We start from the raw sequence: 27,557 nt of genomic DNA on the forward strand, positions 1-27,557 counted from the left end.
CCCGTCTCGCTCCACCACATGCCAGGACACGCAGACGCAGAATCGCGTTTCCAGCGCGTGGCGCGGAGCGGCTTTTAAACGTAAGGGAAGGAAGCGCCCAAATCAATGCCAATTACTCCACGATTTCACTCCGAAGGCTTTTAACGCAAGTTTCCCCAATTACCCCTGACACCGAAGACAAAGATCCCTCTAATAGGCTGTTGGTGCAAGTGCCGTTCGCGAGTAGCAGCACCCTATGAAGGCCGGCACGGCGCACAAGGGGATAGGTGGCCGGCACCACGCACGCCCAGCCACCTTTGTCTTCCCAGCGACGATGTTTACTGCACGCCGCACCAGCTACTCGTTTGAGACTGAGTGGACCTAAGGGGAGGCCAAGGACCGGTGAAGATAATCGTCACTCTGCTGTTGGTGCTAGCCGTGAGCGGCGATCGAACGCAGGTCGCCGGGTTCGTAGTGGGGCACGCTAACCGCTGCGCCACCGCTCCCGACACCCGACCAATATCAATACCCGCCATTCGCCACTAAGTGATGGTGACGTCACCACGGCACCTGTGCCAGGCCAGGTGCACTTTGAGGCCACGTGAAGTGTCGAAGGCTCGCTGCTGGCAGGAGGTCACGAACCCAGGTGCCATGGGCTGGCTGACTGAGACGGCCGGCAGATGCACCACCCGTGTGTTCCCCCTACTGTGTCAACTCGCTCTGTTTTATCCGCTCGGCGCTTCGCTCGTTGTTGTGAGCGTCGCTCCTCTGCCCTCCGCTGTTGCTGGAAGGTGACTGCCTCCCACTGCCCAGCAGCGTCCTTCACGAGCCTCCTCAACGACACCTGACACGCGCGCGCACGCTGCAACATGCGCAACCCCCCTCCCCCGCTCACAGCCCGCTGGCAAACTCGGAGAGGATGAGCTCCTTGAAGGCGGTGTGCCGCTTCGGCTTCGCTTTCGTCGCCGGCCTGCGGACACCACGGGCGCGCGGTTAGAGGGTCCCGGTCAGCGCTCGCTGACCATTAGCCACGTGAATCTGCGCCGCCACCACCACCACCCACCACCACCACAACCAACACAAAAGCCACCACGATCACCACCACAATGACCACAACCAACCACCGCCACAACCACAACCCACACGAAATCCCCCATGACCACCACACCACGTGTGTCACCTGTGTGATGGCATGCATCCCCCGTGTATGATTACGCATGTCACCTATGTGTGCGTGCGCGTCACCTGTGTGTGTGTGTCACCTGCGTGTGTGTCACCTGCGTGTGTGTGTGTCACCTGCGTGCGTGTGCGTCACCAGTGCGTGCGCGTGATCCCGTGTGTGTGCGTCACCAGTGCGTGCGCGTCATCCCGTGCGTGTGCGTCACCAGTGCGTGTGTGTGCGTCACCCGTGCGTGCGCGTCATCCCGTGCGTGCTCGTCACCAGTGCGTGTGCGTCACCAGTGCGTGCGCGTGATCCCGTGCGTGCGCGTGCGTCACCTGTTCGCGCGCGTCCCCGCTGCCCGCCGTCCCCCCGCCCCGCCCTGCTTCCCCGCCACCAGCTGACCGGGCGCTTCCCTGAGCCCGAAGCTCTTGGCCGCGTGGCCCAGGTGGAGCGAGCGCACGTGGAACACGTGCTTGAGCGACGCAGGGTAGGTGGCATACGCGCGCACGTACGACTGGTACGCTGTGACACACGCGCACAGAAACAACGCCGCCGCCACCGTGAAGCCTTCACGGCTCTCCGGCGAGCGGTTTCTACTCGCCCGTGCGCCGTGTCTATATGGTGTGAGATTTACAATCAGCCGATCCGCTGTGGGAATTGTAAATCCTCGCCGACCCCCCCAACCCCACCCACGCCCCCCAACAAAGACAAAGATCCCCAGTATAGTCTTAACGGGCTGTTGGGGCAAGTGCTGTTGGCAAGCAGCAGCGCCGGTGCAGGGGCGGCACGGCGTGCACGAGGGCGTTGGTGTGTGCACGCCCGCCCGCCCGCCCTTGCCTTTGTGTGTATCAATTACAGCACAGGTGTGTGTAGTGTACAGCACAGGTGAGTGTGTCTACATCACAGGTGTGTGTAGTGTACAGCACAGGTGCGTGTAGTGTACAGCACAGGTGCGTGTGTCTACATCACAGGTGTGCGTGTGTCTACATCACAGGTGTGTGCGTGTCTACATCACAGGTGTGTGCGTGTGTCTACAGCACAGGTGTGTGTGTGTCTACAGCACAGGTGCGCATATAGGGAACAGCACAGGTGTAGGGTACAGCACAGGTGTAGGGTACAGCACAGTTGTCTAGGGTACAGCACAGGTGCGTGTGGTACAGCTCACGTGCGCACCTTTCTTAGCGAGCTGCAGGTGCTCGGGGCTGGAGTGGGTGAAGCTCTCAAACTGCAGCTGCATCTCGGTGGCCTTCTCGTGTGCAGCCTGCCTCAGCTGCGCCGCCTCCCACTTACCCTGCACACAGACAAAGGTCCCCCGGGTAGCCTGAGCAGATTGTTGGGGCAAGGGCTGTCGCCGAATAGCACCTGTGCAGGCCGGCACGGCACACGAGGGAGGTAGGTGGCCGGCACCACGCCCGGCCGCCTTTTGTCTCCCCCAGTGCCGATGTTTACACACCACACTCATTTAAGGCTGAGCCGACTTAGGGAAGGCCCGGGTCTCGTAAAAAAAATTGTCACCGTTATTGGTCGTGAGCGGGAATCGAACTCGGGTCGCGGGGATTGTAACCGCTGCACTACCGCTCCCCAAAAACAACCGCCGCCGTTCGCCACTAAGTGGCGGTGACATCACCACGGCGCCTGTGCCAGGCTAGGTGCACTTTAAGGGCATGTGAAGTGTCGAAGGGCCCGCTGGCAGGAGGTCACGGGACAGACCCAGGTGCCATGGGTTACTAAGATGACCAGTAGATGCACCAGATAGATGGCTGGCAGTTGCAACATCAGTGCTCACACTCTGCCAACTTTCTGCGTTGTAGCCGCCCGGTGCTCCGCTCATTGTTGTGAGCATCACGCCTCTGCCCGCACACGGACACACACAAAGACAAAACTCCGCCGTATAGCCTAAACAGACTGTTGGGGCAAGTGCTGTTCGCGAGCACCTATGAAGGCCGCCATGAAACACGAGGTGGTGGAGGATGACCAAGACCACGCCCCACCGCCTATGTCTCCCTAGTGGCGATTTTTACTGCACACCGCAACCAGGTACTCATTTTGAGGCTGATTCGACCTAGGGGAGGGCCCAGGACCAGTTTGTATATTCGTAGCGCAGAGCGCTGTCACGCTACGCGGACACACAAACATGGACACACAACAACAACAACTGCCATTCGCCACTAAGTGGCGGTGACATCACCACGGCGCTTGTGCCAGGCTATGTGCACGTTAAGGCCACGTGAAGTGTCAAACGCCCGCCGGCAGGAGGTCACGGGGGCAGACCCAGCAGGTGCCACGGGTCGACGGACTGAGATGACTGCCGATCCACCACCTGTGCCCCCCTACTGTGCCAGGCTAGGTGCACCAGGAGGTCACGACACAGACCCAGCAGCTGCCACGGGTCGACTGACTGAGATGACCGGCCGATGTACCACCCGTGCCCCCCTACTGTGCTAACGCACACACGCACAGACAGACTTGCGCACGCACACAGACACACACACACACAGACACACACGCACAGACACACACAGACACACACACACACAGACACACACGCACAGACACACACACACAGACCAACTCGCGCACGCGCACAGACACACACACAGACACACAAGGACAGACACATGCGCACAGACGCGCGCACACAGAGCCACGTACCCGCTTGGCCCGGCCGCCAGAGTTCCCCAGCAGAGTCCTCAACACCGTCTCCATCTTGAGCTCCCGCAGGCTGCCCTTACACACAGGCACGGCACACACACACACAACAATTACACGCCGGTAAACACACACCATGGACACGCATGGTACGCACCACGTATACGCACGGGTACACACAACACCACAAACACACACACACCACATACAGATAAACACAAACACACCACAAAAACGCACGTGTACAAAATCAAACACACACACAAACAATATCAATAACCGCCAGTTTCCACTGAGTGGCGGTGACGTCAGCATGGCGCTTGCGCCAGGCTGGTGAGTGCCGGTGTGTGCCGGTGAGTGTTGGTGTCTGTGAGTGCCGGTGAGTGTGAATGTTGGTGAGTGCCGGTGAGTGTGAGTGTCTGCGAGTGTCTGCGAGTGTGAGTGCCGGTGAATGTGAGTGTCCGTGAATCTGAATGTAGTTGAGTGCCGGTGAGTGTTAGTGACTGTGAGTATCGGTGATTGTCGGTGAGTGTCGGTGAGTGCCGGCAAGTGCCGTAGGACGCGTGCCTGATGCCGCGCTCCGCCAGCACGGTGAGGAACTCGAGCTCGGACGGCGCCAGGAAGAGGACGCTGCTGCCGCGGTGGCCGATGCGCGCCGTGCGGCCCACGCGGTGAACGTACTCCTCCACGCTCGCCGGGGCCATGTACTGCACGCACGCACGCACACCACAGCAAAAGGTGACCCGGGTAACCTTCGCAATGCTGTCGGGGCAAGTGGTGGCAGCGAGTGGCGGCAGGCTGCGAAGGCCGGCTCGTAGGAAGGGGTGCAACGCCTAATCCACAATTGCACAAACACACGGGGCAGACATGCACGCACACATAAAGAAAGACAAAGATCCCCCGTGTAGCCTTAACAGACTGTTGAGGCAAGTGCTGTTCGCGAGCAGCACCTATGAAGGCCCGCACTGCACACGAGGGGGTGGGTGGGTGGCCAGCACCACGCCCAACCGCCTTTGTCTCCCCAGTGGCGATGGTTACACACCGCACCAGGTACTCATTTGAGGCTGAGTTGACCTCGGAAAGGCCCAGGACCGGTTCAGATAATCGTGCGATCATCATCACCGGCATTGGCTACCCACCAATGCCGGTGATGATGATCGCACGCACCACAGGCAAAGGTGCCCCGTGTAGCCTTTGCAACACTGCTGGGGCAAGTGCTGTGAGCGAGTAGCAGCACCTGAAGACCGGCACGGAAAGTAAGAGCGTGGTGTGGTCTGAGCCACGGCTGGCCACCTTGTCTCCCCAAGTGGCGATGTGTACTACACACCAGGACCGGTTCAGATATAAGCATCACCTGTGTTTGGTGGCCCCTGCGTCACTGCTCCTGCAAAGACGGACTCACTCACCGACCCACTCACTCACCCACTCGCCAACTCTACTCACTCACTCAAGCACTCACTCACTGACCCACTAACTCACCCACTCGCCAACTCTACTCACTCACGCAATCATTCACCTACTCGCTCACCCACTCAGTTACCTGCCCACTCACCAACCCTACTCACTCTCATCCACTCACCGACCGACTCACTCACTCATCCACCAACCCACCAACCCACCCACGCACCCACTCACTGTCCAACTCCCTCACATGCCCACTCACTCACCCGCCCACTCACCAATTCTACTCACTCACCCACTCCCTCACCCGCCCGCTCACCCACCCGCCCACCCACTCGCCCGCCCACCCACTCGCTCACCCACTCGCCCACCTACCTGTATGATCCACGATACCCGCGGGAGGTCCAATCCTCGCGCCGCAACGTCCTGGCGTAACAAACACACACAACGCCGGCGCCCACGATTAGTGAGCCACTGTTATTAGTGAGCCGCTATTAGTAAGCCACCACTATTAGTGAGCTATTGTTATTCGTGAGCCACTGTTATTAGTCAGCCACCATTATTAGTGAGCCTCTGGTGTTAATGAGCCATTGTTATTCGTGAGCCACTGTTATTAGTGAGCCATTGTTATTCGTGAGCCACTGTTATCAGTGAGCCACCATTATTGGTGAGCCGCTGTGATTAGTGAACCACTGCTATTGGTGAGCCGCTGTTATCAGTGAGCCACCATTATTGGTGAGCCGCTGTGATTAGTGAGCCACTGCTATTAGTGAGCCGCTGTGATTAGCGGGCCGCCATAGTTGGTCAGCCACGGAGATTAGTGAGCTGCTGTGATTATCAAGCCACTGTCATTGTTGAGCCAGTGCGGTTAGTGAACCAGCGCCACTGCCTTGCCAGCGCCACTGGCGAGCAGACCCAGTAGGAGGGTGCCACGTGCTTACCGTGCACACGAGCACCCCGGAGCGAGCCTTGCAGAACGAGTCGAACACCTCCATCCGCTTCTGCAGGAATCATCAGAATCAGAATCTCCGTTTAGACCGGAAGGTAGGAATCCGAAGAGCTATGAAGCTCTTTGTGTCAGATGTCCCGGACGGAGAAGAACAACGCGCTGGCGGGCCCGGGTGTCGCTCGCTCGCACCGATGGAAATAAAGCATCGCCTTTACTATTCCGGCAAGAATCGTGACCAAAGACAACCCAATATATCGAACCGTTAATCGTCAACTTACGCTTTGACATTAGCGTTGCCTTTGTGGCGTTTCGCCTTTTGCCGTTGTTCTCCGGCCTAACACCGGTGCGGAGACGAGGGGCATCAAGGGGACTGCAACTCGGCTGCAGGCCAATCAGTGTCAAGGACAGTGCATATGTAATGTAGTAACTCGGCGGGAGACGACTTCACGGGTAACACACTCTTTATTTTACCAAACTCGTTCACAGGTGACTAACACCTACTTTGTATCTCGGGTGACAAACACCCACTTAGTATCTCGGGTGACAAACACCCACTTAGCTACTCGGCGACTAACGCCACTGAGCTACTCGGGTGACCAACACCCACTTAGCTACTCGGCGACTAACGCCACTGAGCTACTCGGGTGACCAACACCCACTTAGCTACTCGGCGACTAACGCCACTGAGCTACTCGGGTGACCAACACCCACTTAGCTACTCGGCGACTAACGCCACTGAGCTACTCGGGACACTCCCTGCCCGGGGTATCCGTCTTGACTGTGGGTCCCCAGCCCGACCCACGTGGGCGTCGGACCCCGGGTCCCACAGCCTCGCCTCCGAGCCATACAGGGCCCCGGTCCCCACAAGGACGGCGGGACTAGGGGTCTCGGGGCACTAGGTCTTCAGCTCCGTCTTCGGGTCTTCAACTGGGTAACTCTCCCCGAGTGCTCTCGCGCGTCCCCCTTTATACCCCACCTGCGGACGTCGCTGCGAGCACCCATCTTATTCGACCAATCACTCGGCGCTGGCTACGATCCTGTTTTCCCACATCTCATCGTGCCTCACCACCCACGCCGCGCCGCCCCGTCATCTGTCACTCCCGGCGCGCGCGTCCACACCACGCCCACAACGCGTGCCCAACCCCGCACCCCGCGCCGCCCCGTGATCCATCACTGTCACAGTCGGCGCACGTCAACACCACCACTACACATACATTGATTTACTACAAGCATGATCTAAAACTAAAAACTTAACTGAATATTTTTTCTATTCTAAAACTAAACCATTTTTTATACTAGTAGGAACCGCCAGGTTACACCAGCCCACAGGGGATTATTGTGAACGTCCGTCATGCAGGGAGGGGCTGGGTGGGGAGGGAGGGGCTGGGTGGGGAGGAGAGGGTGGGGAGGGACTGGGTGGGGAGGGTGGGGAGGGGCTGGGTGGGGAGGGTGAGGCTGGGTGGGGGGTGGGAGGGGTGGGGCTGGGTGGGGAGGGGCTGGTCACCCCGTGGTGCCCTTATAAAACTCAACATTTAACCTACTCACGCCGGCTTGTGCCCGCCCTCACAGTCGGGCATATTTGCGGAATACACCACGCCGCCGCTGACCCTGGCCATTGACCGAGCAACCCAACGTTCCTACCAGCTCCCTTCACGGGAATGTGTTTGTACCAGGTAAGGCCCACTGAGCTGTGTAGCTCTGTTTCAGAAGTGACCACCTGGCGATCACAAATGATAGCTCAACGAAGCGGCTTATCACGTAGGAAATTCATAGCGGTAGCAAAATCCTCTAAACGCATGACGCCGATTCGAAATGTGGAGGGAAAAACCGGAGGACCCGGAGCGCGAGAGAGACACGCAAACTACAAATATACAGCAGGCGTCAGGGTCGGGATCGAATCCACGACCTCCTGCATAACAGGCGAGGGAGTTAACATCTCCTAGCCACCGTGGTGAATGCAGACTTGTTGGCTTATCCAATAAAACCTCGATTCGTATATTCTATCGGTATAGCGAACTTTGCATTTTTTACCATCACTATACAAAGAAAGCAAAAACTCAAGTAAAAATACATAAACGAGAATACAATTGACGGTTCTTCACTACGTTTCTTCGCACATGACGTTACTTTCACCACACGCTCTTTGCTCGCAATCCGAACGGCGCCATGAGCAAAGCGCGAAACGAAAAGCGATTCACTCTGCGCCGTTGGAACCTGCCACACCGAAGGTCTTCCCCTCATGGGGGTCCTACTCGCGGTTTGAACGTCTTCAAACACCTGTGCGATCATTGCCGGACAGCGTGAAGCCCGCCGGCCTATCGATATTGATAATTCATTCATTTGTTCGGCTCGTCGAGCGCCCCCCGATGCTTCGTGTCAGTCGGCGAGCTCCCGTTGGTACCGCCCCCCCCCCCCCTACGCACCCCCAATCCCCTTCTCCCCTCCACCCACCTGCTGATCCACGCTGCCGTGGAGACGCCACAGGGCGACCCTCGGGGGCTCCTTCTCCCCCCCCTCCTCGTTCTCCTCGTCAGCATCATCACCTCCTCCTCCGAGACGGTGGCTGAGCACCGTGAAGTGGAACTCGGCGGCCTCGCGGCTCGACACGAACACCACGAGCTTGCCCTCGTCCCGGCACTGCACACAGCCAGCGGGCGTTAGCTCACCGCGGCAATGGCGGCGATGGTGGCGGCAGTGGTGGTGAGTGATGATGACAACGACGACGATGATGACGATGATGACGATAATTATGACAAAGATGACGATGATGGTGATGATGACCATGAAGACGATGATGGCAATGATGATGACAATGATGATGACGACGACACTGACAACCATGACAACGATAATGACGACGAGGATGACGATGAAAATGACGACGACAATGATGACGATGAACGAAGCCCGATCCCTGATGGAGAATGAATCACCGCACGGCTACCGCAGAACTCGGGCCACGAGTGGGCACGCCGACGGCTCACCGCTCACCTTGGTGAGGATGAACGAGGTGAGCGTGACGAGGCGCAGTTTGCTGGGCACCGCGATAAAGTGCTGAGTGAGCCCGGGCGGCATCGACATCTTCGTTGGTCCCTCCTCCTTCCCTGCCACTTCTTTCTTTCCCTCCTCCTGCTCCTCCTGATCCTCCTCTTCCTCCCCCGCCTCCTCCTCCTCCCCGTCCTCGTCCGCCTCCACGGTCGCCCCCGTCCGATGGGCCCCACCGTTCGTCGTCGCGGCAACGACCTCGCCCGCGTGCGTTTCCACGGTTACGCTCACGGGGTCGTCCAGGAGGATGCCGGCCAGCCACGTGACCCCTAACGCACGCACGCACACACACACACGCGCACAAAGATAAACATCCTCCGTATAGCCTTAACAGACTGTAGGAGCAAGTGCTGTTAGCGAGCACCTATGAAGACTGACACAGCACACGAGGGGGTGGGTGACCAGCACCACACCTAGCCGCCTGTCTCCCTAGTGGCGATGTTTACACACCGCACCAGGTGCTCATTGGAGGCCGAGTCGACCTAGGGGTGGCCCAGGACCAGTGGTGGCCGTGAGCGGAAATCGAACTCGGGTCGCTGGGTTCGTAGCGCAACGCGCGAACCGCTGCACTGCCGCTCCCCACACGCATGCACCCATACACAATACAACAATAACAACAATAACCGCCATTCGCCACTAAGTGGTGGTGACGTCACCACGACGCTTGTGCCAGGCTATGTGCACCTTGAGGCCACGTGAAGTGTCCCATACACGCACGCACAAGCATGGGTCTCGCAGCCCAACGCCGGGCTGCACCGCAGACGGCCAAGGCCGTGGCAATAAACACCACGCCGATGGAGCTCGCTAACACGGCCAACCATCGCCACCACCACCGCTACTACCACAACCGCCACCACCACCACCGCCGCAACCACCAGCAGAAGGTGAGTGCTGGTGATTTTAACACATAGGAGTAGGCTTTCACGACCAATGTTATCTCTATACATATATAAAAGGGAAATTTGTGAATGTGTGTCTGTTCAAAATGTTTAGCATACTTCCCAACATGCAACAAACTTGAAATTTGGCATGTGGGTAGCTTCCAGACTGCACACAATGCAAAAAGTATAAAAAATTACTTTTGTATTTTGGGGGGGGGGGGGGGGGGGGGTGGGGCGCAATAATGGATGTATTTTGCATGGCAAGCAGAGGTCGCAATCGGGTACCCGATACCCGTACCCTACCCGATACCCGTACCCGGCCGTGTTACGGGTACCCGTTTGCGACCCTGTGTGCGGCTGGGTACGGGTAGGCCGTTAGTCACTGGTGAGTAACCGTTTGTCCCTCATTTCCCAACGTCTTGTCTCTTCTCACAATTCAAGTTCCTAGAATCAACCCACCCGCGCCTGCAACAGGGCTTCATGCCAGAGGTCGCAATCGGGTACCCGATACCCGTACCCTACCTGATACCCGGCTACCCGTACCCGGCCAGGTATCGGGTACGGGTACCCGTTTGCGACCCTGGTGCGGCCGGGTACGGATAAGGAATCAAAACCCGTTTGCGACCTCTGACGGCAAGTGAGCGGTGACGTCACATCTGTGATGTCACCCGCATGCGTCAGCGTCACGCAGTGTGCCTGCTAACTTCACGCATCCCCCCCCCCCCACCCTCCGCGTAGGCCTTGAATTAATCCAAGACAAGAATCCAAGTCTCGGGCGAAGCCGGGTAGTAAAGCTAGTCCGTAATAAAGAGTTATTTTTTTGGGTTAGAGCACTTAAATGTAAATGTGTCGTTAAACCCACCAACCACCCGACACAGCCAATTGAGGTAAGGTTCGTCATGCACACCGGTTGTGTGTGGGAGGACTTTGTAGGAAGACCGTTGAGATTTATAAGGGGGCACGGGGTGACCAACAAGGTCTGACTTGGTCTGTAATAAGGTAGCGCACTAATAAGGGGTTGACAGGTATGAAACCCACAACAACATTGACAATTGGGAGTTTCGTGACGTTTCGCCGGTGATTACATCAGGCGATTCGCCAAAATTGTGAAGACGTCTCCCCGCTGGTTTCGGGCTTACAGAGAGGAAGTGAAGGTGATGTTATCACTGTGAGTTTCTCAGCAGAGGTGGGGGCGTAGTGTGGATCATGCTCATCTGAGAATATGCAGTTCCTGTTTTCGGTTGTTTTCCTCATGGTTAATCAACGTACAGTGGGATGCGTTTATGTTTAGTTTGTTGTCCCTCCCCCCAGTGCCGGATTAAGCTTGTGCGGAGCCTGTAGCACATGTTGTTATAAAGGGGCCCTAAATAAAATAAAAACACATAAATATAAAAATACAATTTTTTTACTTGCACATTTGCTATAGAGCAAGATGATACGACAAATCGCTAACCTTAAACACCCAGTCGTTGAAGGCGGTATAGTACTATAGTGATATAGTAATAGAGCAAGTGCAGAATCACTGAACTGGAATTGATAGCTTGAAAGCGTTTAGCGCAGGGCCCTTGAAAGTGCGGGGTCCGTAGCCATATGTAGCTACTTGTGCTACGAGGATAATCCGGCACTGCCTCCCACACCCACACGCCCGCCCCTTCGACGAGCGCGGTTGGCCACGCACGGTGCGAAAGAAGTTCAACATGCATTGCACGCAGTAAGATCATCGATTAGCCGGTGCGCGATTATCCCGCTTCCAAACGAACCTCTACCAGAGCCGACGGCGTGGGATTTAGATAAAAACTACCTGCCGTGTTACACCCCGCCCATCATCATCCCACTCAGAGCCTTCCAGATTGGAGTGGCAAGTACGGTACAGTAAATACGGTACATTTTTACGGGAGGATGTTTATTTTTGGTCTATTTGTATGTTTATTTATAACAATTTCATAGAGTGAACAAATAAACAACACGAATAAAACCATGCACACAACACCTAAAAGCATGTTTTACAAGAATGTTGAAAAAGTTAGCTATTTTAAATAACGATGATTACTGATTATCCGGCGTTGTTGAAAATCCGGCGCCGCCGATCCCCCATATCCGCCGGATAATCGATGATCTAATGTACATTGAGTGAGTACTGGTGAGGAGTGCTGGCGAGCGTACCCTGGTTCAGCGTGGCTGACAGCAGCACGTTCTGGTGAGCGGGACTCTGCTCCTCGAGACGGTTGAGAATGATGGTCAGATCCTTCTCAAAGCCCAGGTCCAGTAGCCTGGACAAATACAAGCAGACACACACACAGCATGTGCAGGGCAGCCATGTTGGTAAGGGGATGACACGGGGCCTCCATAGACATGGGCCATGTTGGTAAGGGAATGAGACGGTGGGGTGAGGGGAGATAACGCGGGGCCTCCATAGACATGGGCAGCCATGTTGGTAAGGCCGTACCCATGGAGTCAACATTGGGGGGGACAAAATCTTCCAGGAGGTCGGGCCCCCTACCCCCGAGAAAAACATCTAAATTTGAAAACGAATTTCCTGGCATTGCCTGCCTAAAATATTAAAAAAATTCACTAACACATGGGATGGACTTTTTTTTTACAATAATGTCTAATAGTGTATTGTATTACATTGCTCTGTTTTTTCTTTTTTACCTTTTCTTGTTTCTTTGTATATAATGGCAGAGATTAGGGATGAATAAAGTACAACCATAACCACAATCATATAAACAGAAATCTATTTTATAGCAATATATTGGGGGGTACATTTTGAGCAAATTTGAATATTGGGGGGGATGTGTCCCCCTCAATATAATTATGGCCTTGTGGTAAGGGAAAGACACGAAGCCTCCATAGACATGGGCAGCCATGTTGGTAAGGGGAAGACATGGAGTCTCCGTACACAAGGGCAGCCATGTTGGTAAGGGGAAGACACAGCCTCCATAGACATGGGCAGACATGGTCAGACATGTTGGTAAGGAGAAGACACGGAGCCTCCATAGACATGGACAGCCATGTTGGCAAGGTCGACTCAGCCATAAATGAGTATTCAGCACACCGTGTAAACATCAGCACTGGAGAGAAAAAGGCGGCCGGGCGGTATGTTGACCACACCACCCACCGCGTTAGCCGCTCCGGCCTTAATAGGCGCTACGCACAGCTAACAGTGCCTGCCCCGGGGCAGCCGCCTGTCCAAGGCTACCCGGGGGAGACCTTTGCCTACCTGTCGGAGCGTCTAACGCGGCGATCTTAATAAAAAACCATCGACCGCCAATCCACGACGTGACACCGCCCCTGGCTGCACCGCCACGAGGTTAACGGTCAGTGCAACCGCCGGAGCAGCGACCCAGAGGTCGCCGGTTCGACTCCATCTCCCGGCGGCGCAGCGGGTGGGGGGGGGCACATCAACCCCCTCCCCCATTCCCGACTTCCCCCCCCCCCCCCCCCAGCTGCCACTGTCCACCCAGCAGCAGTGCAGTCGATCGGGAGGTCACGTGTGGTGGGGTAAAGTGTGGGTACTCCTCCAACCGAGTTCCAGTTGCATAGGCCAAGACACCCTGTCACTGGGTGGGGGGGGGCGTTCTCTCTAGGGCTCCCTCTAGGGGAAGGATCCCCTTCCTGCCAGCGGTGATGAGAGGGCAGCCATTGCAGGGAGCTGAGCATTTAACCAGCGCCACCCACAGACCGCCACAGCCGACGGGGGGCCCTTCCCTGGGCAGTCCCTGGCCCCTCCCTCGACCCTCCCTGGCCCCGCCCTCGCCCCTCCCTCACCCCTCACTGGCCCCTTCCTCACCCCTCCCTCACCCCTCCCTCGCCCCTCCCTCGCCCCTCCCTCACCCCTCCCTCGCCCCTCCCTCACCCCTCCCTCGCCCCTCACTGGCCCCTTCCTCACCCCTCACTGGCCCCTCACTGGCCCCTCCCTCACCCCTCCCTCACCCCTCCCTCGCCCCTCTCACCTGTCGGCCTCATCGAGCACCAGGTGGGCGACCCGGGCGAAGGAGAGCGTCTCCGTGTGGTGGATGTGGTCGACGAGGCGCCCCGGCGTTGCCACCAGCACGTTGATCCCCTTGCGCAGCCTGAACACATCGCGTCGGGTTGAGTTCAGAGATTGTGGGGGGCGGGCAGGGGGTGGTGGGGGGGCAGTGCAGGGGTGGGGGGGGGGCTCCATCATCGCCATTTTCTATTAATTCCATGAAGACCAAAGTAAAGCCGAACGCTTTCACGTGAAGGTTGCGAGCGATCGTGCATCAGCTGTGTCCGCCCGTCCGTCTGCACAGATGCCAATGTCGAGGTCTGCTCCTGCTGCCGGCCACGATGAGAGGGCTTCAGCAGACAGAGAAAGTTGGTTGAATGAGCGCAGACTACAGTGGCTTACTCGATGTACACCTCTACGGGTCTACGTATCTCTACGGGTCTCCGCGTGTCACTCCGTATCTCTACGAATTCCCTACGGGTCGACTTTATACGGCTCAGGGTAAGAACGTAACGAGATCGTCAACTTGCGCGCCAATCTGCGTTGGGGCTTCAGCAGAGCGTGCCGGGGCGCCCTCCCCAAAGAGCCCCTAAAACAGCGGCAACTCCACCGGGATCCTGGCACCGCCAATCAGAATTTTTATTTGGACCGCGGGAGTAATCTGATGAGCTAAGAAGCTCTTTTATTTTTTACTGAGATGATGTCCAGGAGATGGCATTCAGGGTGGCATCGCACGAGAGGCTGTGGAGCGCGGCCAGGAGGAGGCTGGCACGGCCGTGGGTGGCACGGCCACCCGGTCCAAACCCCAGGTGGGAGTGGGGGTGGTGGAGAGGTGGGGTGGGGTGGGGGGTCACTGACCTGGCCTTCTCCGACTTGCGCTTCTCTCCGCCCATCAGCACGCCCGGCACCACCCACGAGAACGGCTGGTGGCACACGGGAAGGGAGTTACACGTGCCAGGTGTTACACGTGCCAGGTGACCACAGGCACACCACAGGCACACCTCAGACACACCTCAGACACACCACAGACACAGCACAGACACACCAGACACACCACAGACACACCACAGACACACCACAGGCACACCACAGACACACCACAGGCACACCACAGACACACCACAGACACCCCACAGACACACCACAGACACACCACAGGCACACCACAGGCACACCACAGACACAACACAGACACACCACAGACACACACCAGACACAACACAGACACAACCCCAGGCACAACACAGACACACCACAGACACAGCACAGACACACCACACACACACCACAGACACACCACAGACACCCCACAGACACACCACAGGCACACCACAGGCACACCACAGACACAACACAGACACACCACAGACACACACCACAGACACAACACAGACAAAACCCCAGGCACAACACAGACACACCACAGACACAGCACAGACACACCACACACACACCACAGACACACCACAGACACACCACAGACACACCACAGACACACCACACCACACACACACCACATGCACACCACAGACACACCACAGACACAGCACAGACTCACCACAGGCACAGCACAGGCACACCACAGACACACCACACCACAGGCACACCACAGACACAGCACAGGCAGCAGGGATGGTGGCAACGCCTGCCAGTGGCGCGGGGACGCTTCCACCCCGGAGAGCCTCACCTTGAGCAGCTGCTGGACAGCATTGAAGCTCTGCATGGCAAGCTGAGGAGCACACAGACGACATCCAGGCTGACAACTCATTCCTTTACAACAGCCTTTCGTGTTTTAGTTCGCTGTCCTTCGCCCGCAGCTCAGATTAGCACGGTTGGCTACGTACGGTGCGAAAGAAGTTCTACATACATACACACTGCTATACACTACACGCTATACACTATACACTACGCTACTATACACGACACTACTACACAGGACACTATACACTACACCCTAATATACACCGCTATATACTACACTACGGTACACTTCACTATACACTACAATATTACGCACTACATTACGATAGTATATTGAAAACTCATTTCTTTGAAACTGCTTTTTGTGTTTTTTTGTAGTCCTTTCCCCGCACCTCCGATAAGCGCGGTTGGCTACGTAAAAGTTCAACACACACATACAGTACACATGATCTTCTCGTCTTGCTGCGAGATTTGGTGTTGAGGTTTACACCTGGACAAGTCCAGGACCTGGTTACACCCTGACCTGGAGGCAGGCGTTGAACCGGTGTGTTGAAGAAGGAATCAACAGCATTTTTAAATTTGAGGACGACATTTCGCTGGTAATTACATCCAGCTTCAATGACCAGCGAAAACGTCGTACTCAAATTTTAAATTATGTTGATTCGCTCTTCAACACACCGGTGGGCTAAAGAAGTGAATTATTTTGCCATTTGTAAACGTGACACTTTTTTTTACTGTTTGGCCGTGTCGGGTGGTGGAGGGTTACGACACATTTATAAATAACGCGATCTGACCCAAACAACTTTATTATGAATATTGGTCGCGAAAGCCTACATGTTAAACAGGGGTTGAACCGTTCAACGGCTCCCAACAACCCCCCCCTGTACACCACCCCACGCCCGGACAGTGCTCACCGATTCGTTGTACTATTTGTTAACGGCAGTTGAGTGACCCACCAGGCCTGGGTCACCGAGGTGGAGAGATGTTAACTACCTCGCCTGGTATACAGGAGGTCGTGGGTTCGATGCCGACCCCCCCAACGCATGCGTATTTGAAGTTTGCATGTCTCTCTCGCCGTGTTCGCGTGGATCTTTCTCCGGGTCCTCTTTTTTTTCCCTCCATATAAATTCCCACACGATAAGCCACTTTGTTTAGCTATCATTTGTGGCCAGGTCGCTTCTGAGCCGAATAGCTCAGTGGGCATTACCTGGCAAAATAAAATAAAACGTTTAGAGAGTCTATCGTAGAAGGTAGATCTGCTAAGCAGCAAACTAATTGACCTGCTCCGCATAAAACATGGCAAGCTTCCAAACGACTCCGCCGCCGACTGGAATGGCCGGAGCGTTCCGCTGGGAGGGGTTACTCCCTGGACCCACGGATTAGCCGCTCACCAGAGGTCGCAAACGGGTTTTGATTCCTTACCCGTACCCATACCCGGCCGCACCAGGGTCGCAAACGGGTACCCGTACCCGGCCGTACCCGTACCCTACCCGTACCCAGCCGGGTACGGGTAGGGTACGGGTATCGGCTACCTGATTGCGACCTCTGGGATGAAGCCATGTTGCAGGCGCGGGTGGGTTGATTCTAGGAACTTGAATTGTGAGAAGAGACAAGACGTTGGGAAATGAGTGACAAACAGTTACTCACCAGTGACTCACGGCCTACCCGTACCCGTACCCGGCCGCACCAGGGTCGCAAACAGGTACCCGTACCCGGCTGGGTACGGGTAGGGTACGGGTATCGGCTACCTGATTGCGACCTCTGGGATGAAGCCATGTTGCAGGCGCGGGTGGGTTGATTCTAGGAACTTGAATTGTGAGAAGAGACAAGACGTTGGGAAATGAGTGACAAACAGTTACTCACCAGTGACTCACGGCCTACCCGTACCCGTACCCGGCCGCACCAGGGTCGCAAACAGGTACCCGTACCCGGCCGGAGTGACCCACCGGCCGGGTACGGGTAGCCGGGTATCGGGTAGGGTACGGGTATCGGGTACCCGGTTGCGACCTCTGCCGCTCACGAACCAGAGTTGCGGAGCACAGGGTTCGACAGCAGGGCCCACCCACTCCGGCGAGAGCGTTTTTGGGGGATTTGTTGGTACGCACCTCTCTGGTGGGGACGATGATCAGCGCGTAGGGACCGTCCGCTCTCTGCCAGGAACCAGGAAGGGGGAAACAAAGACACCGGTTTAAACGCAAGCATCGATTATTACAGCCGGCGTTCAGTTGGTGATAACAGGGGCACCACGGTGGCTGGATGTTAACTCTCTAGCTTTGTATGCAGGAGGTCGTGGGTTTAATCCGGACCCTGACATCTGCTGTATATTTGGAGTTTGCGTGTCTCTCTCTCTCTCATCCGACATGGCAGCGTAGATTTTTTGGCCCGGGTCCTCCGATTTTTCCCTCCACATTTAGAGCCAACATCACGCTATTTGGTAGCCGAAATTTCCACGTGATGATGACGAACCACTTCATTGAGCTGTCATTTGTGGCCAGGTAGCATCTGAAAAAGAGCGATATAGCTCAATGGTAAAATAAAAATAGTTTAAGGTTAGTTTCGTTAAAAAAAAATGTATATCCTCAATAATGGATGTTTTTTGGGGTTAGATCGCGTAAATATAAATGTGTCGTTAAAACCACCACCCAACACGGCCAATTATTTTCGCCTGATGAAGCTAGTTGTAATTACTGGCGAAACGTCGTACTCAGATTGTAAATGTTGTGGCTTGGCTCTCCAACACACTGATGTGCTGTACTAGTGAGGAATTGGCCACATTCTGTTTACGTGACAACCCTTACTAGTTGGCCGTGTTGGGCGGTGGCAGGTTTAACGACACATTTATATTTACGTGATCTAACCCAAAAAACTCGATTATGTAAAATACTGGTCGCGAAAGTCTACGTGTTAAACTTTACATATGTTGCTTGGGCTATTTATACGAGGACCATTGATGAAATTGTAAGTATTAATTTATTAAATTTCTTCTATTTAATAGCAAAAACGTTGTTTGTCTATTAATTGTGATTCTTGAATAGGATGTTGTTTGTCGAACTCGGATCGCAGCCGGGTTCTTAGCGCAGTACACTAACCACTGCACCACCGCTCCCCAACACAAGACAAAGACATCCCCGTGTAGCCTTAACAGACTGTCGGGGCAAGTGCTGTTAGCGAGCAGCACCTATGAAGGCCGGCACGGCGCACAAGGGGGTGGGGGTGGCCAGCACCACGCCTGCCCGGCCACCTTTGTCTCCCCAGTAGCGATTATTTTACACACTGCACCAGGTACTCATTTGAGGCCGAGTCTATCTAGGGGAGGCCCATGACCAGCTCAGATAATCGTAACTGGTGTTGGTTGCTGTGAGCGGGATTCAAACTCACTCAGGTCGCTGGGTTCGAAGCGCAGCGCGCTGACCGCTACACTACCGATACTCACACAACAAAGACAAAGATCTCCCGTGTAGCTTTGAACAGACTGCCGGGGGATAAGAGCTGTTAGCGAGTACCTACAACAACAAATATCCTCTGTATCGCCTGAACAGACTGTTGGGACAAGTGCTGTTAAGCGGGTGCCTATAAAGGCCTGCACGGCACACAAGGGGGTGGGTGGCCAGCACCACGCCCGCCCGGCCGCCTCCATCTCTCCAGCGGCGATGATTTTACACACCGCACCAGGTACTCATTTGAGACCGAAGGGGAGACGCATGATCGACCCTGACAACCGTCACTGTTGTCGATTGCCGTGAGCGTGAATCGAACTCGGGTCGGCAGTGTTCGTACCGTGATCTTGGGCTGCGCGGCCTGCAGGGCTTGCACCAGGGGAACCGCGTAGGCCAGCGTCTTTCCTGCGCACGCGGGCGGCAGGGTCAGAGTCGGTGGGGGGGGTCAAGAGGGGGGGGCCATTGGGGGGGTCAAGGTGGTGCGACCGCACGGGGGCTCGCGGTAGCGCTGCCGCATGGCTCGCTGTCCACGTGTGCGACGCTTTGTGGCTGCGGTGTTGATTCTTCGTGGGCGGCGTGTGACCCCCGTCCCAAAGAAAGACGATCAACTGCTTTTTATTGCAGATGTCCAGTAAAAGGGCAGGTCAGAAAATTTCCCACATTTTTTTATTATTTTGAGTCCAAAAGGTAAGTCATGAAAAATAAATGCTAATAAATTAAGTACATAAGTACAAACGAAAACTAAACTATTTATTTTATTTTACTTGGTTAGTCCCTGCTGAGCTATACAGCACTTTTAAGAAGAAACTTGGCCATCACCAATGATAGCCCAACGAAAGAGGCTTATCATCACGTGGGAATGTATAGCAGGGGACAAATACTCTAACCGCACGTGGATTCTAAATGTGGAGGGAAAAACCGGAGGACCCGGAGAAAAATCCATTCGACCATGGGGAAAGAGAGAGAGACACGCAAACTCCAAATATACAGCAGCAGGCGTCAGGGTCAGGATAGAACCCACGACCTCCTGCACACCAAGCGAGGTAGTTAACATCTCCTAGCCCTAAAGTCCCACCGCCACGGGGCAGGGGGAGAGGATTTGGTTCTGCGGATGGGGCCAGTGCCTATGGTTGTGGTTTAGAGTGCCGGTGATCCCAGCTGTTCACAGGCAAGCGATGGTAGCAGACATTTGCTCAACTCCACAACCCAACGGGCTGCAAGGCGACCCACGAATTGGCAGAATATTACAAAGTTGCGCTCATCACACACAAAGTGCTCGCCGCAAATGAGATACAAATGAGCCACAAATGAACCACAACACCTCGCTGAAGTCGTCAAGGAGCATAAACCATCATCATGCAAACTCCGATCGTCCTCGCAGCAGCAGCAGCAGCGGCTTTTGGCTCAACCATCGAACAAAGGCGGTGGTCACCGCTGTATCGCACGGCGCTTTCAGATGCGCTTCTTCGGCCATCTGGAACGCTCTTCCTTCCGATATCAGGAAGACACTGGGAGCTGCGCAATTTTAAATCATCATCATCATCTAGATTGACAAACTCATTTCTCAAGAACTGCTTTTTGTTTTTGTTGTCCTTCCCCCACACCTCCGATTAGCAGTTGGCTACGTGCGGTGGTGCGAAAGAAGTTCAACGTACATGACAGGAAGTGGAATTGGACTGGGAACCCGTTCGCGCGGACTTTTTGTGCATTGCCCAATTGCTTCCTCCCAAACGCGAAATCAAAAAACACAACTACAGTAAAACCTTGGATTGCGAGTAACTTGGTCTGCGAGTGTTTTGCAAGACGAGCAAATTTTTTAAATAAATATTAATTTGATAAACGTGCGAGGTCTTGCAATACGAGTAGTACGTGTATACGTTTTGACTACCGAGCGTCACGTGATCACAACTGATATACGAGTGCTTTTATATACGAGTACTTTGGATTACAAACACGTTTCCGGAACGAATTATGCTCGCAATTCAAGGTTTTACTGGACTGTCGTGTCCTCCTGTAACGTCGTTGAGTTCCTGAATAACGCCGCGTTGTGGAGAAATAGCGTTATAACAAATAGTACAGGGTAAAGCACAGTCCACGACAACACGTGAGATGCGTTACGCAGGCTGAACAAAGACTGAAACGCGTGAGTAGCAGCATCTAGAAGCATCCAGCAACATCCCAATGTCTGGTGCGTGCGCGAAGTAGTTCCGTTCGCTCGATCGCATTACCGTATATATCCCAATTCGCATCCCCAACACATTCATCGTGTTATATATCCAATTCGCGTTGATATGAAAACTACTCGCTATAGGAGAACGGACTGCGTTGGCCAAACCTCTCCGACGCAGGAGCGCAAGGGGCGAGGGGGAGCGGGAGGGGGGGCTGTACAGCGAGTGGGGGGTCCCGAGCGCGTGGAACGAATGGACTGGAGTGGTGAGTAGTGAGCGGTGAGGGAGACCTGATCCTGTCTGTGACTTCACGAGAGCGTCCCGTCCCTGCAGCAGCACTGGGATGGCCTTCGTCTGCACCCTGCACGCACAACGCATACAAAGACAAAGGTCCCGCCCCCGTGTAGCCTTGCTGGGGGCAAGTGCTGTTCGCGAGTAGTAGCGCTGAAAACTCTCTCTTTTCCCCATGGTGAGATTTTAACTACCTCGCCTGGTATACAGGAGGTCGTGGGTTCGATCCCGACCCTGACGCCTGCTGTATATTTGGAGTTTGTGTGTCTCTCTTTTCTCCATGGGTGAGATGTTAACTACCTCGCCTGGCATACAGGTGGTCGTGGGTTCGATCCCAACCCTGACACCTGCCGTATATTTGAAGTTTGCGTCTCTCTCTCTCTCTCTCATCATCATCATCATCACGGTGGCTAGATGTTAACTACCTCGCCTGGTATACAGGTGGTCGTGGGTTCGATCCCAACCCCGACGCCTGCCGTATATTTAAAGTTTGCGTGTTTGGTTTGTGGTCGTGTGGATTTCTCTCGGGTGTCCTCCGGGTTTTTCCCTCCACATTTAGAATCCACGTCACGCTTTCAGAGTTTGTCTGCCGCTATAAATTCCCACGTGATGATGATAAGCCACCATTGGAACCTCCTTTGCCAGTAGCAAAATATGATAATTGTTTTTTTACCCTTTTATCTGGCAACAAAAAAAGGTGTCAGTTTTGTTGCCAGATAAAAGGGGTAAAAAAAACAATTATCATATTTTGCTACTGGCAAAGGAGGTTCCAATGGTGAAAATGCTTACCCCGAGCTCTCATACTCTGATGGTGCATTGTCTTTGAGTTGTGCGCCTTTTGGCGTCATCTGGTCCAACACCAGGGTGAGACTGGGCTCTAAGAAAAGCTGTCTCGGGTGTGGACCAATCAATTTCAAGGACAGTGCATACATTTCGATTTAAAACTTACGTGACTGCTGGGATTCATCTTCTTGGTTATTTGGGTAAAGTCACGTAAAAGGGAAATAATAAAATAAAGACAGCTGTCTTTCCGACAGACCTGTTCTTCACCTGAGGACGGCTGCTTGCGTTGTGGCCGAAACGTCATGAGAATGATTTTATTATGTTTTATTTGTATTATTTTATTATTTCCCTTCTACGTGACTTTACCGAAAGAACCAAGAAGATGAGTGCATACATTATCAAAGTTATGTTTTTGTTTGCATTCCGACCGCAGGTATTGTGGTCAATGCAAACATGACTCCTTGTAAAAAAAAGGTGTCAGTTTTGTTGCCAGATAAAAGGGTAAAAAAACAATGATGATAAGCCACTTCGTTCGGCTATCATCTGTGGCCAGGTCACTTCTGAAAAAAATCCACGTAGCTCAGTGGGCCCTACCTGGTAAAATTAAAATAGTTTAGTTTAATCTGTCTCCCCCACATCACATTTATAAGGCTGGGTTGACCTAAGGGAGGCCCAGGAACGGTTCAAATATTCGCCACCTATGTTCGCCGTGGCGGGAATCGACCTCGGAATGTGACGCTTTGCAGCGCTGTGTGCTCCACGCAGACTCACAAAGATCCCCCCTCCCCCCCCCTCCGTGTAGCCTAAATAGACTTTTGAGGCAAGTGCTGTTAGTGTGGCCCCATGAAGGCCGGCATGGTACACGAGGGCATGGGTGGCCAGCATAACGCCCGGCCGCCTTTGTCTCCCCAGTGACGATGTTTACACACCGCCCCATGGATCTCATTTGAGTCGACCTAGGGGAGGCCTGGGACCAGTTCAGATAATCGTCACTGGTGTTGGCCGTGAGCCGGAATCGAACCTGGGTCGCCGGGTTCATAGCGCAGCGCGCTAACCGCTACATGTACACACACACGCGCGCACACTCGCACACACGCACACACGGGCAGGGGACAACAGCTGACATTGTGATCCAGGGTCACACGGTCGGCATGGGTCAAGCGCGAGTCCCACTCACATGGTCATCTGGGTGAGCTTCATCTGCTTGTCCAGGGTGGACACCTGGAGGGACGACGACACAGACGGCACGGGGTCACACGGTGGCAGCAGGGCGAGTCGCCCCTTGTGGTGGTGGCGGCACACCCACCCACCTACCCAACCAGTCACCCACCCAGCCACACACCCAGCCAGACACCCAGCCACCCACCCACACACCCAGCCACCCACCCAGCCACCCACCCAGCCACCCACCCAGCCACCCACCCAGTCACCCACCCAGCCACACACCCACCGAGCCACCCACCCACCCAGCCACCCACTCAGTCACCCACCCACCTACCCAACCAGTCACCAACCCAGCCACACACCCAGCCACACACCCAGCCACCCAACTAGTCACCCACCCAGCCACCCACCCAGTAATCCACTCACCCAGCCACCCACCCAGCCACACACCCAGTCACCCACCCACCCAACCACCCACCCAGCCACACACCCACCCACCCAGTAATCCACCCAACCACACACCCAGTCACACACCCAGTCACCCACCCAGCCACCCACCCAGCCACACACCCAGTAATCCACCCACCCAGTAATCCACCCACCCAGCCACACACCCACCCACCCAGTAATCCACCCAACCACACACCCAGTCACACACCCAGTCACCCACCCAGCCACCCACCCAACCACACACCCAGTAATCCACCCAGCCACCTGCTTCAATAACAATGTACACATTGCCCTTGAAACTAAGGGGCCTCCACCAGAGCTACAGCCTAAGGGGAAGGAAGAGTCCGCACCAGGTACGGGTGGAGGTCCAGCGTTGAGAACGCGTTGCCGGCGAACACGGCCTCCTTGCGCTGCGACACCACGGGCCTAGGGGAGTTGCGAGGGAGGGTGGGGGGGAAGGAGACACGAGAGAGCCATGACACCGACGCACGAAAAACAAATAAACGAACAAACCGTCGTCGTCGCCGCGCGACGTCCGCGGTGCTGTTTGACCTCGCCGTAAAACAAAAAAGACTACGACCTAAAACGCAGCGTTTGGGGCCTTTCAGCGACCGGCGTGACAATTCGTGGTTTGGGTTTTTTTTTTCCTCCGGGTCGCGGTGCCGGCCGCGTCAAGGATGCGAAGACGCCCGTCACACGTCTGTCACAGCAGCAGCAGAGGCAGCGGCCGCGTCAAGAGCCCCCGAGAAAGCGGAGGAGGACGCTGCTGGTTGCTCCTCCTGGCAACCAAACTATAATCAAATATTTTTTTCATTTTACCAGGAAAGTGCCCCGCTGAGCTGCTACGCAGCTCTTTTTGAGAAGCGATCACAAATGATAGCTCAACGAAGTTGGCTTATCACAAGCACGTGGAAATGTATAGGAGTCAAATAATCTAAATGATCTAAACGAACACCGCGCTCGCTAGCCCGGCTCACCAACAACGCTCGCTCACCTGGCTCACCAAGCTCGCTCACTCGCCCGGCTCACCAACAACGCTCACTCGCCCGGCTCACCAAGCTCGCTCACTCGCCCGGCTCACCAACAACGCTTGCTCACCCGGCTCACCAATCTCGCACTCTCACCTCTCCACACTGGGGATGCTGGGGTTGTTTTTGAAGAGCGATGACGTTTTGGGGAAGGCCTTCTCTCCGGGTCCTCCCGCCCGGGCCTTCCCTCGTCCCCTGGCCTCCGACCCTCGGGCCCCCGAACCCCCGCGGCCCCGGGGGGCCTTGGCCGGGCCCCTGAGCGCCGCCGCCTCCTCCTCCTCCTCGGCGTCCGTCTCCCGGCTGCGCTTGGCCCCGCGCTTCTGCTGCACACGCAGGGCGCAGCTTCAACCTCATGCACACCCTTCCTCCTCCTCCTCTTCCTCCTCCTCCATCATCCTCATGCACACCCTGCCTCCTCCCTCCTCCTCCTCCATCATCATCCTCCTCCTCAGACACACGCTGCCTCCACGTCCTCCCCAGCAGGGTGAGTGTGGGGGTGGCTGTTGGCTAGCGGCTGTGGGTGAATGTGTGGGCGAGTGTGTGGGTGTGTGGGCGAGTGTGTGGGTGAGTGTGTGGGTGAGTGTGTGGGCGAGTGTGTGGGTGAGTGTGTGAGTGTGTGGGTGAGTGTGTGAGTGTGTGGGAGAGTGTGTGAGTGAGTGTGTGGGTGAGTGTGTGGGTGAGTGTGTTGATGAGTGTGTGGGTGAGTGTGTGGGCGAGTGTGTGGGTGAGTGTGTGGGTGAGTGTGTTGATGAGTGTGTGGGCGAGTGTGTGGGCGAGTGTGTTGGCGAGTGTGTTGGTGAGTGTGTTGCTGAGTGTGTGGGTGTGTGGGTGAGTGTGTGGGTGAGTGTGTGGGTGAGTGTGTGGGTGAGTGTGTTGGTGAGTGTGTGGGTGAGTGTGTGGGTGAGTGTGTGAGTAAGTGGGGAGCGGTGGTTCAGTGGTTAGCACTCTGCGCTACAGGTGAGTCTGTGCACGTGAGTCTGTGCACGTGAGCCTGTGCACGTGAGCCTGTGCACGTGAGCGAATGGAGAAGATTCACACGAGCTGGGCACACACCTTATTATACGGCTTGCGTCCTGTGGTGGGCGACATGACTTCACTTCACCGACGTCCACCTGAGTAGTCGATCACAAGATACTCCACCCCTGTACACACACACACACACCACAAAGGTCCCCCGTGTAGCTTTGAACAGACTGTTGAGGCAAGTGCTGTTAGCGAGAAGAACCTGTGAAGGCCGGAAACTGCACGCGAGGGGGTGGTTGGCCAGCAACCACGCCCGACCGCCTTTGTCTCCCCAGTGGTGATGTTTAAAGGCCACACCAGGTACTCATTTGAGGTCGAGTCGACTTAGGGGAAGCTCAGGACCGGATCAGTCAACGATGTTGGCCATGAGAATCGAACTCGGGTGGTCGGGTTCGTAGCGCCAGCGCGCTAACCACTGCACCACCGCTCTCACACACCAAAGAGAAAGATCCCCCCTATAGCCGTAAGCGACTGTTGGGGCAAGTGCTGTTAGCGAGCACCTATTAAGGCCCGCGCGACACGCGAGGGGGGTGGCCAACACCCCGCCCGGCCACCTTTGTCCCCCCTAACGCTGATTTCTTAAAAAAACTGCACCGGGTACACATCTAAGGCTGAGTCGACCTAGGGCGATACTCATCACTTTTACACGTGTGTGTGTGCGTATGTGTGGACTCACACATACACGTGTGTGAACTCATACATACATGCACACGCGTGTGTACCCACTGACCCACGTGTGTACTCGCGTACACGTGTGCGCGTACTCGTGTGCGCGTATTCATTCACCCACTCACACGTGTACCCACTCACTCACTCACACGTGTGTACACTCACTCACTCACTCACACGTGTACCCTCACTCACACGTGTGTACACTCACCTACTACACTCTCACACGTGTGTACACTCGCCTACTGTGTACCCACGCACTGTACTAGCGCGCACTGTACCCACCCACGTGGGCTCCAGGCCGCGACGGCCTCGCTACGCGACACGGCCCAGGAAGGACCCCGACCCACGTGACCCGACAGAGGGGGGGGAGGGGGGTAGAGGGGAGGGGGAAGAGGGGAGGGGGAGGAGGGGAGGGTGAGGCGGGCAGAGGCGGGTCAGGGGAGGGGGAGATTGGGATCGGGGCCGTCCATAAATGACGTCACGCACCGAGGGGGGGGGGTCAGACATTTGTGACGATGCGTGACGAGGGGGGGGGGAGATGTGACGTCACATCAAAATGCACATTAACTATTTGATTATTTAAATTTACTAAGGTCACCTTTTATTTATTCCATAAAGGAGCATTTTGCTTCTCCATGGGAGAATGGAGAAGCATACATTTTGAACATTTTTTTCATGATTGTTATTAAACATTTAGATTGTAATGATTCTACCAGGGCTTTTCATTCTGTGGAATGAATATGTGATTCATCTTCTTGGTTCTCACGACGTGAGAATTATTTTATTGTGTTTTATTTTTATTAT

General features: G+C 55.3%; 1 protein-coding gene across 4 annotated transcripts; it reads right to left on the minus strand.

Annotated features, from left to right (window-relative positions):
* Positions 1–237: 237 nt before the first annotated feature.
* DDX31 (DEAD-box helicase 31) lies at positions 238–27,119 on the minus strand. Of its 4 annotated transcripts, none has more exons than XM_078619116.1 (21): positions 27,036–27,119; positions 26,112–26,200; positions 25,155–25,378; positions 24,381–24,456; positions 23,594–23,637; positions 21,633–21,703; positions 19,515–19,579; positions 17,843–17,887; positions 15,724–15,765; positions 14,895–14,959; positions 14,020–14,139; positions 12,230–12,336; positions 9,132–9,454; positions 8,592–8,777; positions 6,133–6,192; positions 5,567–5,617; positions 4,358–4,497; positions 3,794–3,863; positions 2,315–2,432; positions 1,477–1,663; positions 238–949 (listed from the first exon to the last, which is right to left on the minus strand). In XM_078619116.1, the coding sequence occupies exons 2-21, from the start codon at positions 26,145–26,147 to the stop codon at positions 871–873; spliced, it is 2,109 nt and encodes a 702-aa protein (XP_078475242.1). In that variant the 5' UTR covers positions 26,148–26,200; positions 27,036–27,119; the 3' UTR covers positions 238–870. The 4 variants fall into 4 exon arrangements, with proteins under 4 accessions (XP_078475242.1, XP_078475240.1, XP_078475241.1 ...); XM_078619114.1 differs by having other exon boundaries at positions 25,155–25,381; XM_078619115.1 differs by lacking the exon at positions 27,036–27,119 and adding an exon at positions 26,962–27,034.
* Between the last annotated feature and the right edge of the window lie 438 nt (positions 27,120–27,557).

Source organism: Lampetra planeri, chromosome 61 (genome assembly GCF_965212315.1).
Source record: "Lampetra planeri chromosome 61, kcLamPlan1.2.h2, whole genome shotgun sequence".
Taxonomy (NCBI): domain Eukaryota; kingdom Metazoa; phylum Chordata; class Hyperoartia; order Petromyzontiformes; family Petromyzontidae; genus Lampetra; species Lampetra planeri.